Source organism: Bubalus bubalis, chromosome 14, assembly GCF_019923935.1.
Source record: "Bubalus bubalis isolate 160015118507 breed Murrah chromosome 14, NDDB_SH_1, whole genome shotgun sequence".
Classification (NCBI taxonomy): Eukaryota; Metazoa; Chordata; class Mammalia; order Artiodactyla; family Bovidae; genus Bubalus; species Bubalus bubalis.
The window spans coordinates 63,676,605-63,692,413 of NC_059170.1; the positions used below are offsets into that span (position 1 = coordinate 63,676,605).

Consider the following 15,809-nt stretch of genomic DNA (forward strand, 5'->3'; position numbering starts at 1 on the left):
GTAATCTTGTGCTTATGTGTTTTCATTGTTTGACCTATGATTGATAGTGACCTAAAGTATAAATAACCCAAGAAAACTAGAGACTGATAGAAATATATTCAAAACACTCACTAAAACTTTTCTCACAATTTTTATGTCATATCTAGCATTATGATAATTTATTTTTTATCAAAATGAAAGAGAATTCTTCTGTACACTTGTATAAATTTGAAGTTTAGATATTTCACAGTAGATCTGTTTTTTCTATTCAGTTGACTAAATGCACTTCTTTATGTAGGTTATGATGAAGCATCATATGAAAAGGTTATGCTTAACCATCAGGATTTGGTGTCAAAAACCCAAATGCAAGTAAAGAAGCAAAGAACTCTCAAAAAGGAAAGACTCTCTAGTAAGCATCATAATCATAAATAACTTCATATCATTTTAAATTAAACTTATCAGATCTTTTTTGTTTCCTAAAGATATATCTCAGCATATGTTTTGTATGGATAAAATTTTACATTTTGATTTAAAGTGTGAATACCTTAAGGCAGCTTAAAAACAAAAATGAAGTTCTTGATACAGTTTAGTTGGAATTTCTGACCTTAAGACTATTTCGTGCTCAGTATCCATTAAGGACAATAATACATGAGTAGTTATCTCACTAAGGCTATGTACCTTTCAGCCAACCTGGGAAATTTCTGCTCTGAATGACCAATGGCTGCCTCTGACCTCTGTCAGTGTCTTTTTGCTATAGGCTACAATGTCAGTACAAAGCTACAAAGAGGTCAGTAACTCAGAAAACAAATGATGACTCAGGGGAGTCCAGGGAAGGAGCTTGAATGGTCTGTCGGAAGTCTTCCAGAGCATCTTTTTGGCTGGGTCTCCGCTCAAAGGGGATAGCCTTTATGGTAACTTCTTAGAAATGTGGCATCATATCCCTGTGGACAGCATGCAAATGTGTTAATAGTCAACAAATCCCATCAAAAGTCCCATCAATACATTTAAAATAAATAATCCTGAGGAAGAGAGGACCCAAATATTTGCAAACATCTCTGGAGTAAGATTTTTATCTGCTACAGGTAACACACTGGAATTTCACTTGGATACTAGGTCCTTGTCTATATTAATGGCCCAGCTATATTGTCCCATATGGATCAACAGGATGTTCAGTCCTTGTGGGATGGTGCTTGTCTGGGCCCACCAGAAAGATGTCATCAATATAGCAAGGCTATCATTCCCTCCGTGAGTGGGACTTTATCTCAGTCATGCTCTACCCATTGAAGATAGGCAGATGGGGAATTGAGAGGTCCCTGTGGAAGGACGTTAGTGGCATATTTCAATTAATTCTACATAGAGGTAAATTGATCATCGTCATTGGCATGAAGAGAGATGCTGGTAAGTATTCAAGTTGTTCGTTGCTGTAGACTGAGTTCCTTTACCTTGGGCAATAGCTTCTGTGACAGTCATAAAACCAGTGTGAGGTTGGTACTTACACTTTGTGCAGCCTTAATCATGTTAGTCTGTAGGCACCTGAGGTTTTGTGCACAGGTCTGATGGGGCTATTTTTTTTTTTTTTCCTGATGGGGCTATTGAATGCAGATATAATCTGTGGAATTTGTTGGCTTGTTTAAGCTCAGCAACAAGGGCAGCTATTTATTTTTTACACCCAGTATGTCAGTATTGTTTTTGGTATTTAACAGATAAGGGTTCTAGGTTCTGGTAGTTGGGTGGTTCAAGATCTTCCAGCCTGCCCCATTAAAATATCCTAACATTATCAAATCCTGTCACAGCTTGGTAGTGAATAAGAGTGATGAGTCACCTAAATAATACATCTCTACCAATAATACATTCAGCAATGAAGGCAATAACAATGCAGCATACCATAGTATGGCCTGGAAAAGGTTTCTGTTTGTGGTGGTGGCCCCAAAACAGACACCATTATCTGTTTCCCCCTCATTCTAGTGCCAGGGCTTGTGAGGATTACAGATATTAGTGTACCACGATCCAAAAAGCCCAAGAAATGTGATTCTCCTCCAACTGCCTTTCAAACTTTGTTCTGGAATAGCCTCTCATATCTTTACCGGGTAAAGAGGTGCTTTGGTATAGCCCTATTTTGTTTATTTTTGAAAGCTGAGAATCAGGATAAGTGTATATGCTAGTTTCTGATCTGTCTCAAGATTCATTGATAAAAGTATAGAAAATAGCACTTGCTTTATTCATAGCGGCCACCACAAAGTGGACCATAGTGGGGCTACATGTTAGGTCCCCATGGCCCATAGTGTAACAAGAGTACCTCGGTGGAGAGTGTTAATTTATTCCTTTGATACCTCATTGTATGGGAATCAGGGCAACAGATTTTAGGTAAGGTCATTGCCCATAATATCCAGTAGAGGGGGCATTATTATATCACTTTTTCTTTCTGGCAGCCGCCAATTTTTGGATGCCTGAAAATTTACCAATTAAGATCTGACTATGTGGCAACTAATTGATACAAACTTATGAAGAAATTTGATTGAGCTTGCTAACCAATAAGATTCACAAAAGTGAACCTAGAAATCTGAGTCTGGTAAGACCCAAGTCTCTGAAGATCTCTTCAGGTTGCTGGGCAGTGATTGGAAAGTCCTTTACATCCTTTTTCATTAAAGTAATCAGTCTCTGTCAGGACTTAGAACTAACAATAGTCATAGAGTATATAACTCAGCTTTCTGGGTCTCTGATGACTTTTATGTCCATCTCTGGAGAACCATAACCATGAACTCAGGAATTATTTCCCTAGCTCTCTTAGAGTCCCTCAGTTCAATCTCTAATTTGACTCATTGGGGAAACTGATGTGAGTTTGGAGGCTAAAGTGAAGAACCAATATTTCCCTAAAACCAGAAGTCTTAACAATTTATGAGAACCTTCTAAGGGTGCTCTGTGGCCTCCACCAGCACTTTATGAGACTCATTGGCATTACTGGCTGAGTGTTACATTGGACAACCTTGCAGTAATCCATTTACATAGTCCAAGAGTGACGCAAATCGTCTCTCAGTTCAGTTCAGTTCAGTCACTCAGTCGTGTCCAACTCTTTGTGACCCCATGAATCGCAGCACGCCAGGCCTCCCTGTCCATCACCATGTCTTGGAGTTCACTCAAACTCACAGCCATCAAGTCGGTGATGCCATCCAGCCATCTCATCCTCTGTCATCCCCTTTTCCTCCTGCTCCCAATCCTTCCCAGCATCAGAGTCTTTTCCAATGAGTCAACTCTTCGCATGAGGTGGCCAAAGTACTGGAGTTTCAGCTTTAGCATCATTCCTTCCAAAGAACACCCAGGGCTGATCTCCTTCAGAATGGACTGGTTGGCTCTCCTTGCAGTCCAAGGGACTCGCAAGAGTCTTCTCCAACACCACAGTTCAAAAGCATCAATTCTTCGGTGCTCAGCTTTCTTCACAGTCCAACTCTCACATCCATACATGACCACTGGAAAAACTGTAGCCTTGACTACTGCTGCTGCTACTGCTAAGTCGCTTCAGTCGTGTCTGACTCTGTGCGACCCCATAGACGGCAGCTCACGAGGCTCCCCCATCCCTGGGATTCTCCAGGCAAGAACACTGGAGTGGGTTGCCATTTCCTTCTCCAATGCATGAAAGTGAAAAGGGAAAGTGAAGTTGCTCAGTCATGTCTGACTCCCAGTGACCCCATGGACTGCGGCCCACCAGGCACTTCTGTCCCTGGGATTTTCCAGGCAAGAGTGCTGGAGTGGGGTGCCCTTGACTAGATGGACCTTTGTTGGCAAAGTAATGTCTCTGCTTTGGAATATGCTATCTAGGTTGGTCATAACTTTTCTTCCAAGGAATAAGCGTCTTTTAATTTCATGGCTGCAATCACCATCTGCAGTGATTTTGGAGCCCCCAAAAATAAAGTCTGACACTGTTTCCCCATCTATTTGCCATGAAGTGATGGGACCAGATGCCATGATCTTCGTTTTCTGAATGTTGAGCTTTAAGCCAACTTTTTCACTCTCCTCTTTGACTTTCATCAAGAGACTTTTTAGTTCCTCTTCACTTTGTGCCATAAGGGTGTTGTCATCTGCATATCTGAGGTTGTTGATATTCTCCTGGCAATCTTGATTCCAGCTTGCGCTTCTTCCAGCCCAGGGTTTCTCATGATGTACCCTGCATATAAGTTAAATAAGTAGGGTGACAATATACAGCCTTGACGTACTCCTTTTCCTAGGGCTTTGTGGGATCTAAAGAGATTTCACGTTTTCAGAAAAGCATTATGTTTCATTGGTCACTTTGCTCACTATGCCAGTTTCTCAGACAAAGAGCTGATAGTTGTCAAGTTGGCCAACTAAAATAACAAACTGTACAAAGTAAAATTAACCCTGTATTCATTTACTCTGATAGTATAAACCATAAGCAGAAAAGGGCTGAAGCTCCACTAGTCTTCCATTTTCCCCACATAACAGCACTGGTCAGGTGTGTCATTATAGACAGGAGAGAGTGGAGGCAACATTTCACTGCCTCCAGCAAAAGGCTCCCACTGTTTTAAGGATCCTGGGCCCAGGGAAAGGGCAAGGAGGCAGAGTTTGGAGTGGATAAGTTCTTTACACTGAGTCAGACTGAGAACGGTGTTTTCCAGGTATACCTAGTAAGATGGTCTAGGTAGGGGCATCTGAATAGTACAGTGTCTCAAGGAAGCATCTGTATGGAGGTTTCTTGGCAGAAAAGTTTAAGATCATGGTCAGCTGGAAGTGTAGGTTAAGGGTCAGCCTGACTGCAACTATTTCTAGTGCCTGGAGCTGTACATTGTTAGTGTAGGGTTGGAAGCTTTCCCAAATAAGGACTGACAGTTTTGTAATTTCTTATGGTATAAAAGATCATATATAGTGTTTTAACATAGAATTGAAGCATCAGTGTGTGTACACACACACACATGTGTGCATTCATATATAGCTAAACTACATACACATAAAAATGAATATATATATATATATGCATATACCCATACATAGACATATTTGGAAACTGAGTTCTTACAGACCCCTTCAATTCCAGGTAATACACTTAGGGCTGGTTCTTGCCTTCCTTCATTTTATATGTGTATGTCCTTCCACAGGGTGGATTCTGACTAAGAAACATCAACACATTTATATATTAAGCCATCTTAGAATACTTGTAAAACTGTTTCACAATCACTTAACTGATACAAATAGGAGAAAAAAGCCTACTAAAATTTTTGTGAATGTTTTTGTGCCTACTCTCTTGCCTAAGATGGAGTTGTTGTTCAGTCATTCAGTCATTTTCAACTCTTTGCCACCCCATGGACTGCAGCACGTCGGGCTTGCCTGTCCATCACTATCTCCCTGAGTTTGCTCAAACTCATGTTCATTGAGTCGATGATGCCATCTGACCATCTCATCCTCTATCGCCCTTTCTCCTCCTGCCCTCAGTCTTTTCCAGCATCGGTGTCTTTTCCAATGAGTCAACCCTTCACATCAGGTGGACCAAGTATTGGAGCTTTAGCATCAGTCCTTCCAATGAATATTCAGGGTTGATTTCCTTTAGGATTGACTGGTTTGATCTCCTTGCAGTCCAAGGGGCTCTCAAGAGTCTTCTCCAGCACCACAGTTAGAAAGCATCAATTCTTCAGTGCTCAGCCTTCTTTACGGTCCAACTCTCAAGTCTGTACATGACTACTGGAAAAACCATAACTTTGACTAGACAAACCTTTGTCAACAAACTAATGTCTCTTCTTTTTAATACACTGTCTCGTTTTGTCATAGGTTTTCTTCCAAGGAGCAAGCATCTTTTAATTTCATGGCCGCAGTCACTGTCCACAGTGATTTTTGAGCCCAATAAAATAAAGTCTGTCACTGATTCCATTTTTTTCCCTGTCTGTTTACCCTGAAGTGATGGGACCGGATGCCATGATCTTAGTTTTCTGAATGTTGAGTTTTAAGCCAGCTTTTTCACTCTCCACTTTCACCTTCATCAAGAGGCTCTTTAGTTCCTTTTCACTTTCTGCCATTAGGGTGGTGTCATCTGCGTGTCTGAGTTTATTTGATATCTCCCAGCAATCTCAATTGTGGTTTGAGCTTCATCCAGCCTGGCATTTCGTGTGATGTACTCTTGCATGTAAGTTAATTAAACAGGGTGACAGTATACAGCTTTGAAATACTTCTTTCCCAATTGGGAACCAGTCTGTTCCATGTCCAGTTCTAACTGTTGCTTCTTGACCTGCATACAGATTTCTCAGGAGGCAGGTTAGTTGTCTGGTATTCCCATCTCTTTAAGAATTTTCCACAGTTTGTTGTGATCCACACAGTCAAAGGCCTTAGTGTAGTCAGTGAAGCAGAAGTAGATGCTTTTCTGAAATTCTCTTGCTTTTTTTTATGATCCAATGGATGTGGGCAATTTGTTGTCTGGTTCTTCTACCTTTTCTAAAACCAGTTTGTACATCTGGAAGTTCTCAGTTCATGTACTGTTGAAGCCCAGCTTGAAGGCTTTTGAGCGTTACCTTGCAAGCATGTGAAATAAGCACAAATCTGCGGTAGTTTGAGCATTCTTTGGCATTGCCCTTCTTTTGGATTGGAATGAAAATTGACCTTTTCCAGTTCTGTGGCCTCTGCTGAGTTTTCCAAATTTGCTGGCATAGAGTGCAGCACTTTAACAGCATCATCTTTTAGGATTTTCAATACCCAGCTGGAATTCCATCACTTACACTAGCTTTGTTCGTAGAAATGCTTCCTAAGATCCACTTGAATTCACACTCCAAGATGTTGCACTCTCTCCTGGTCATTAAGACTTTTTTTTTGTACAGTTCTTCTGTGTAGGTCGTTACCATCTTTCTGTCCTTTACTGTGCCCATCTTTGCATGAACTGTTCCCATGGTGTATCTGATTTTCTTGAAGAGATCTCTAGTCTTTCCCATTCTACTGTTTTCCTCTATTTCTTTGCATTGATCACTTAGGAAGGCTTTCTTATCTCTCCTTGCTATTCTTTGGAACTCTGTATTCAGATGGGTATATCTTTCCCTTTAGCTTCTCTTCTTTTCTCAGCTCTTTGTAAGGACTCCTCAGACAAGTATTTTGCCTTCTTGAATTTCTTTTTCTTTGGGATGGTTTTGTTCACCACCTCCTATACAGTATTACAAACCTCTATCCATAGTTCTTCAGGCACTCTTTCTATCAGATATAATTCTTTGAATCTATTTGCTACTTCCTCTATATAATCATAAGGGATTTGATTTAGGTGATACCTGAATAACCTAGTGGTTTTTCCCCACTTTCTTCAATTTATGTCTGAATTTTGCAATAAGGAGCTCATGATCTGAGCCACGTTCAGCTCTGGGTCTTGTTTTGCTGACTGTATAGAGCTGCTGTTTCTTCAGCTTCAAAGAATATAATCAGTCTGATTTCAGTATTGATCATCTGGTAATGTCCATTTGTAGAGTCATCTCTTGTGTTGTTGGGAGAGTATTAGCTATGACCAGTGCATTCTCTTGGCAAAACTCTATTATCCTTGCCCTACTTCATTTTGTACTCCAAGGCCAAATTTGCTCTTTACTCTAGCTATCTCTTGGAAAAGGCAATGGCAACCCACTCCAGTACTCTTGCCTGGCAAATCCCATGGATGGAGGAGCCTGGTAGGCTGCAGTCCATGGGGTTTCTAGGAGTTTGACACGACTGAGCGACTTCACTTTCACTGTTCACTTTCATGCATTGGAAAAGGAAATGGCAACCCACTCCAGTATTCTTGCCTGGAGGATCCCAGGGAGGGGGGAGCCTGGTGGGCTGCCATCTATGGGGTTGCACAGAATTGGACACGACTGAAGTGACTTAGCAGCAGCAGCAGCTAGCTCTCTTAACTTCCTTTGTTTTCATTTCAATCCCCTGTGATGAAAAGGACACCTTGTTTTGGTGTTAGTTCTAGAAGGTCTTGTAGGTCTTCATTGAACCGTTCAACTTCAGCTTCTTCGGCATCAGTTGTTGGGGCATAGACTTGAATTATTGTGATGTTGAATGGTTTGCCTTGGAAGCAAACTCAGATCATTTTGTACTTTTTGAGATTGTACCCAAGTACTGCATTTCAGACTCTCTTGTTGACTATGGGGCTTCTCCATTTCCTCTCCTTAGAGAGGAGAGGAAATGGAGGAAATTCTTGCCCACAGTAGTAGATATAATGGTCATCTGAATTAAATTTGCCCAATTCTGTCCATTTTAGTTCACTGATTCCTAAAATGTTAGTGTTTACTCTTGCCATCTCCTGTTTAACCACATCCAATTTACCTTGATTCGTGGACCTAACATTCTAGATTCTTATGCAATATCACTTTTTATGGCATCAGACTTTACTTTCACCACCAGACACATCCAAAACTGGCCTCATTTCCACTTTGGCACAGCCTCTTCAGTCTTTCTGGAACTATTTCTTCACTCTTCCCCAGTAGCATATTGGATACCTGGAGGGCTCTTTCAGTGTCATATCTTCTTGCCTTTTTCATACTGTTCATGGGGTTCTCAAAGCAAAAATGCTGAAGTCGTTTGCCATTTCCTTCTCCAGTGAACCACATTTCGTCAGAACTGTCCACCATAACCCATCTGTCTTGGTTGGTGCTGCACAGCATGGCTCATAGATTTATTGAGTCACCCAAGGCTGTGATCCATATGATCATTTTGGTTAGTTTCTGTGATTATGGTTTTCATTCTGTCTGCCATCTGATGGAAGAGGATAAGAGGCTTGTGGAAGCTTCTTAAGGGACTGGCTGTGGGGAAACCTGGGTCTTACTCTGGTGGGCTGGGCCATACTCAGTAAATCTGTTACCCAATTTTATGCTGATGGGTGGGGCTCTGGTCCCTCCCTATAGTTTGGCCTGAGGTGGCCCAGTCCTAGAGTCTGCAGTCTCTGTGTCAGGACTGTAGGCTCTTTAGTAGGACCCATGGTGATCTCCAAGAGGACTTAATGCCAACATGCCACACCTCCCAAGACTACTGCTGCCAGTGCTCCTGTTCCGTGTTAGTCCACTGCTGATTCATGCCTCTACAGGAGACCCTCAAACACTCTCAGGCAGGTCTGGCTTAGACTCTTGTAGGGATCACTGGTCCTTTCCCTGGGTCCTGGTGCACATAAGGTTTTGTTTGTGCCCTCCAAGCATCTCTGGCTGGTATGAGGTTTGATTTTAATGTGATTGTCTCCCTCCTACTGCCTTGTTGCGGCATCTCTTTTGTCCTGGGACATGGGGTATCTTTTTCTTGGTGGATTCCAACATCCTCCTGTCAATGGTGGTTCAGCAGCTGATGGTTGTTCAGTAGTTGATGAGTTACTTGAATTTGTGCTTATTTTTTCCTTCAGTAGCTTCAAGTTTGCTTTCAATGTTAGTCTTCCTTTTTATTTTTTAAATATGTAAAACATGAACCTTTTCCCAAAAGTAATAAATGGGCAAAGCGATATATGTAAAGTGTCATTCCTTTCTTGTACCTTCCCTTCATTCCTTAGTCCTCACCCTCCTTTTGTAGGTATCCAACTAAATTGTTTTTTGGTTTGTCTTCTCCATGTTTGATTGAAAAATAACTCTTTTCCCCCCGTTTTTGTATTTCTTTCTTATGTCCCTTTCTTTCACAAAAGGTAGCATGCAAGATACTCATTTCAGTTTTTTTTTTCACTTAATACTACCTCCTTGAAATCCTTCCAAATCATTTTGTAGAGGTTTTTTTGTTTTTTGCATTTCCTTTGCAGCAATAGGTGCACTTGTTTATAGTACCAAGTACTGTAATTTATACTTTACCATAGTTTATAATATATACTTTAGTTTGATTCAACCAATCAACCAAAGATCAACCAATCTTCTATGTTTATATATTTGCTGATTTTAATTATTTTGTAATTATACATAATATTGTAATGGAAAACTTGTACATACACATTTTCATTATTTGGCCTATAAATCTGTATTTACCTAAAGTGTAAATAACACAAGAAAACTGTAGACTAATATACAAATATTTGATTGCTAGGAATGTTTATGAACAGACAGCTTCAACTTACATCTATCAGAATTGATCTCACAATTTTCATGTGGATCTAGCATTGTGGCAATTCATTTAAAATTTTATTAAAATAAGAGAAAATGTTATTGTACAATTATTATAAATTTGAAATTAGAGATTTCACAATAATATCTGTTTTATTCACTTAGCAGACTAAATGTATCTCTCTATATAGCTCATGATAAAGTACGAGATAAAAAGCGTGTGCATGAGAATCTAGATTCAAAAATCCAACAACATGTAAAGAAAGGAAAAAGTCACAGAAGGGAAGGACACACTAGTAAGTATAATAAGTATAGATAATTTTTAATAAATATTTTAAATTAAACTCATCAAATTATCTTTTTTCTTTGGTTCACAAATATGTATGTGGCATGTATTTTATTTTAAAGATTATTTTTCTTATTTATTTTTATTGATGTATACTTGGTTTTCATTGTTGTTAGTTGCTGTTATATACCAGAGTGATTCAGTTATATATATATATATATACACACACACACACACACACTCTTTTTTAAAATATTCTTTTCCATTATGGTTTATCATTGTTGCTGTTGCTGTTTAGTTGCTAAGTCATGTCCAACTCTTTTGTGACTCCATGGATGATAGCCCACCCGGCTCCTCTGTCCATGGGATTTCCCAGGCAAGAATTCTGGAATGGGTTACCATTTCCTTTTTTTTCCATTATGGTTTATAATAGGATCTTTTTTTTAGTTTGAGTGTAATTGCTTTACAATGTTATGTTGTGTTAGTTTCTGCTGTACAACAACATGAATTGGCTGTAAGTATACATGTATTCCTTCCCTCTTGGATCTTTCTCACCCTATGTCCCCCTTGCCACCCATCTACGTCATCACAGAGCAAGAAGTTGAGCTCCCTGTGTTGTACACAGGTAGCTATCTTACCATCTATCTATTTTATGCATGGTAGTGTATTTATGTCAGTCCCAATCTCTCAGTTTGTCCTGACTTCTCTTTCCCTTTCTTTGTCCACAAGTCCATTCTCTATGCCTGCATGTCTTTTCTTTCTCTGCATATAGGTTTATCAGTACCATTTTTATAGATTCCATATATATTTGTTAATACTTGATATTTGTTTTTCTATTTTTGACTGACTTCACTTTGTATGACAGATTCTAGGTTCAACCATGTGTGACTACAAATGACCCAATTTCTTTCTTTTGTATGACTGAGTAATATTCTATTGTATATACATACTATATCTTCTTTATCCATTTATCTGTCAATGAATATCTAGGTTGCTTCCATGTCCTGGGTATTGTAAATAGTGCTGCAATGAACATTGAGGTGCATGTGTATTTTTGAATTATGCTTTTCTCAGGGTACATGCCCAATAGGGGGATTGCTGGGTCATATGGTAGTTCTATTTTTAGTTTTTTAAGGAACCCTCATACTGTTCTCCATAGTTCAGTTCAGTCGCTCAGTTGTGTCCAACTCTGCGACCCCATAAACTGCAGCACACCAGGCCTCCCTGTCCATCACCAACTCCCAGAGTCCACCCAAACCCATGTCCATTGAGTCAGTGATGCCATCCAACCATCTCATCCTCTGTTGTCCCCTTCTCCTTCTGCCCTCAATCTTTCCCAGCATCAGGGTCTTTTCAAATGAGTCAGTTCTTCGCATGAGGTGGCCAAAGTACTGGAGTTTCAGCTTCAACATCAGTCCTTCCAATGAACACCCAGGACTGATCTCCTTTAGCATGGACTGGTTGGATCTTCTTGCAGTCCAAGGGACTCTCAAGAGTCTTCTCCAACACCACAGTTCAAAAGCATCAATTCTTCTGTGCTCAGCATTAAGCCTCTAATAATCAATTGACTCCCATATACCTGAGGCCTCATCCACAGGCCAAATGGGGTTACTGAAATGGAGAAATAGTCTTGTGGAGAACTTTTGCTTCATTAAGCTCAGTAATGAGCTTTTAATCCTCTAGGTAGTTGCTTTGGCTGTCGAAGGCACTAGGTACTGGTAGTTTGTTAGGTTCAGTTTTTTATGAAGGGCCACTGAAATGGCCTCAGTTGTAGGATTTCTGAGCATGGACTGGGGATACACACACACGTGCGCACGCGCGCACACACACACACACACACACACACACACACACACACACTTTTCCCTCATCTTGCTCCAAAAAGACCAAAGAATGAAACTCTTCCTCACCTCCCCATCCTCATGTTGGGGAGGTGGGAGATTTGTAAAACATCCTCATGTTCCCAGTGGAGACACAGGGACCTTGGCCTAACTCATAGCCTTGTTTATTTTTAAGGTTAAGAGATCTGGATACAAGTAAGGGGATGCACTCTGATTCATGTCAAGATTCCCTGGAAGGGTTGGAGAGAATGTTACTTTCATTAGTCATAGGAGTTATCAGTATGTGGACCCCATTGTGCCCAAAGGTCATTATCTAGTCCCAGATATCTGATGGAGAGCCTGTCAGTCTCCTTGTTGAGACCTACTGTTGGGTAAGAAAACCCATAGATGTCTTTGGGAAAGATCTTGACCCTGTGATCCAGGAGTAAGGACCCTATTACCGTTTTTACATCACTCTGACTACTAGTGAAAAGTTAGTGTCTTGCCAGTAGCTGCTTTTTCTTTGCTTGGAAAGTTTTCAGTTCACATATAGATTGTGCCATGAACCAGTTGACATCACTTTATAAGGAGGTTTAATTAAGCCAGGTAACCAGTTAGAGTGACAAGAATGAACTTAGATCTGAGTCTGGTAAACAGTCTCATCACTTACTTTCCTCACTTTTTTCTGTTGAATCAAGGGATTCTCAAGTGGCTTACAGAGCACCTTACTGGGTAGCTGTAAGGGTGGGCCAAAAAAGTTTTTGGAGAACTAAGTTTTTTGAGAATTGTTTGAGAACTCAAAAATTGTTTGAAAACTCAAAAGTTTTTGAGAATTGTTTGAGAACTAACCACCATTGAACCAGTCAAGAGCAAATAATAGCTAGTAAAGGAAGGAGAGGCTCAGGTGTACATGACTTTTCTCCCACCTTCCCCATTCTTCATCCTCCTTGGGCATAGTAGCCATGGAAAATGTTCTGAAAGAGAGGGTCTGCAGTGACACACCAGAAAAGGTGCTGCTGTCTCCAGTTAATTTTAACAATATTACTTTCCTTATAGTGGAGTCAAACTATCCGAATCTCTATCATTTCTTTGTGTCACTGGGCAAAGCAACCCCTGGGGCTCTACCTATTTTCTCATTAAATATGAGAAACAGTTGTACTGAGGATGTCATCACTGCAAGCAACATGTTTAGATTTAATAGTAGTCATTGTGACCAGTTCTGCATGCAACTTTTGGTGACCAAATACATTATTTTCTCTTTCTCTTTCCTGTATTTCTTTTTCTAAAGGTAAATATCTTATATTTTCTTTTTATTTCTTACTCTTTTCTTTCCTAAAAAATAGAATATTTGATATCTTCTCTTTCCATTTTTTTTGTTTATACTTAACCTTTCATCTAGCAATCCTTCCAAGTTGGGTTATAAGTATCTTTTTTATAGCTTTATGTGTAACTCTTTGTATAAATAATAATTTATATCACCCTGATTTATAGTATGTACCTTGCTATTCAAGTAATCTCATATGCTAGTATATTTAGGTGCTTCCGAGTATTTTGTGATAAAAAATGTGGTGTGATGAATAACCTTTACATATACATTTTCATCATTTGGTCTATGAGTATATATTAACCTAAACTATAATAATGTAAAACAGGTAGGGACTAATATAAAATATATTTGACATCAGCAAACATTTGTGAAATAATGAGACTTACACACATTGAAATTTTTCTCGCCATTTTCATATCAGGTCTAGCATGAGGGTAATTTATTTATGTATTTATAAAAAGGAAAAAATACTGTAAACACATGTATAAACTTGATATATAGGGATTTCAAGATCCATTTTTCTGCTTAATGCACTAAATGTGTCTCTTTATGTAGCTTGTGATGATGTATCAGATGAAAGTCTCATGTTTATGCAGCAAGACTTAAAGTTAGAAACAGAAATTCATGTAGAGAAACAAAAATCCTCTGGACCTGAAAGTGTCATTAGTAAGTAAAATAATTGTGGATAACCTTGTTTTTTACCTGTTCAATTGTCAAACTGTTTTATGTTTCCTTGCTGTGTCTCTGAATTAGCTGTAAGCACCACAAGGATGGACCCTGGGCTATCTTGCTGCTAGTATATCCCCAGCAAAAAGCACAGTGCCTGACCCAAAACAAGCATCCAATAAATAGTTTTTGAATACATGAAAAAAATTTAAATTGTACTCGTCAGAAGATCTTTTCTTTGGTTCATGAAGATGTATTTGGGATTTAAAAAAAAAACTAGTTCAAAGAGTCCTTGTATTTATTTTTTACATAGCATAAATGCAGGAGACATTGTAAATTCACAGTTTCCCACAAAATTTATACAATTAGCAACTGAGAATCTATGTTCTTATGATCTCCATCTTTCAAGCTGTACACTCTTTGGAATTCATTCCATAGTAGCAAAGAACCTTATCTCAAAGCACCAAGTTTCCAGGCATTACTGCAAACATGTTTTCATTCTTTAATACATGGTTAAATTCCTATGAAGCAAATCCCAATTAATCTTCACCTTCAATGGATAAGGGAAAACGGGAAGCCAATGTCATTCTTACATCTAAAACTGATTCTGCCTCTTTACCTTAATATATTTCCTTCTGTGAACATTTTAACTTTAAATGCATTCTGTGTTTAATATGAATATAAGTTGAAATTTAAAAAATCTCTTTCAGATTCATCTAACAGTTTGGGACATTCATATCCATTTTTCTGAGGAAAACAAAAACATGGTCTCTAGCGTAGAATATTCTGGTAGTGTTTATTAAAAGTTCAATTTAGAATTGTATAGCAAACTAATATGGACTGTTGGTCCAAATTATAGATTTAAAGATTCCTTAATTTATGTAGATTAAGATACTAAGCTGATTCCCAAAGTATTTTATAAATGTATGTTTTCATTTTTAGAACAAGCAGGGCACTTTTTCAGTGGGCACTTTTAGAATCTTGCTCACATCATTCCTGTATATCCAGAGACTTCTGGATCCACTCAAGGACAAAGAAAACAGGTTAAGTCTGCCAAAAGCATCAACAGGAATCTGATACACAGACACAGATTTCATTGTTACAGATAGTGGAAATGAAGTCTTTAAAACTGTGCTCATCCGGAAAGAATAAAATACTTAGGAATATATCTACCTAAAGAAACTAAAGACCTATATATAGAAAACTATAAAACACTGGTGAAAGAAATCAAAGAGGACACTAACAGATGGAGAAATATACCATGTTCATGGATTGGAAGAATCAATGTAGTGAAAATGAGTATACTACCCAAAGCAATCTATAGATTCAATGCAATCCCTATCAAGCTACCAACAGCATTCTTCACAGAGCTAGAACAAATAATTTCACAATTTGTATGGAAAAACAAAAAACCTCGAATAGCCAAAGCGATCTTGAGAAAGAAGAATGGAACGGGAGGAATCAACCTACCTGACTTCAGGCTCTACTACAAAGCCACAGTTATCAAGACAGTATGGTACTGGCACAAAGACAGAAATATAGATCAATGGAACAAAATAGAAAGCCCAGAGATAAATCCACGCACATATGGACACCTTATCTTCGACAAAGGAGGCAAGATTATACAATGGATTAAAGACAATCTCTTTAACAAGTGGTGCTGGGAAATCTGGTCAACCACTTGTAAAAGAATGAAACTAGAACACTTTCTA

General features: G+C 39.0%; 1 protein-coding gene across 2 annotated transcripts in view; it reads left to right on the plus strand.

Annotated features, from left to right (window-relative positions):
- CCDC7 (coiled-coil domain containing 7) overlaps positions 1-15,809 on the plus strand; it is a 263,556-nt gene that overhangs the window by 93,013 nt on the left and 154,734 nt on the right. The window contains exons 21-23 of one of the 2 annotated variants that reach the window (XM_044928180.2): positions 278-388; positions 10,190-10,294; positions 13,987-14,094. In XM_044928180.2, coding sequence (XP_044784115.2) covers positions 278-388; positions 10,190-10,294; positions 13,987-14,094 — 324 coding nt within the window. The remainder of the gene's footprint in view (positions 1-277; positions 389-10,189; positions 10,295-13,986; positions 14,095-15,809) is intronic. The other variant, XM_044928181.2, reaches the window with a different exon arrangement.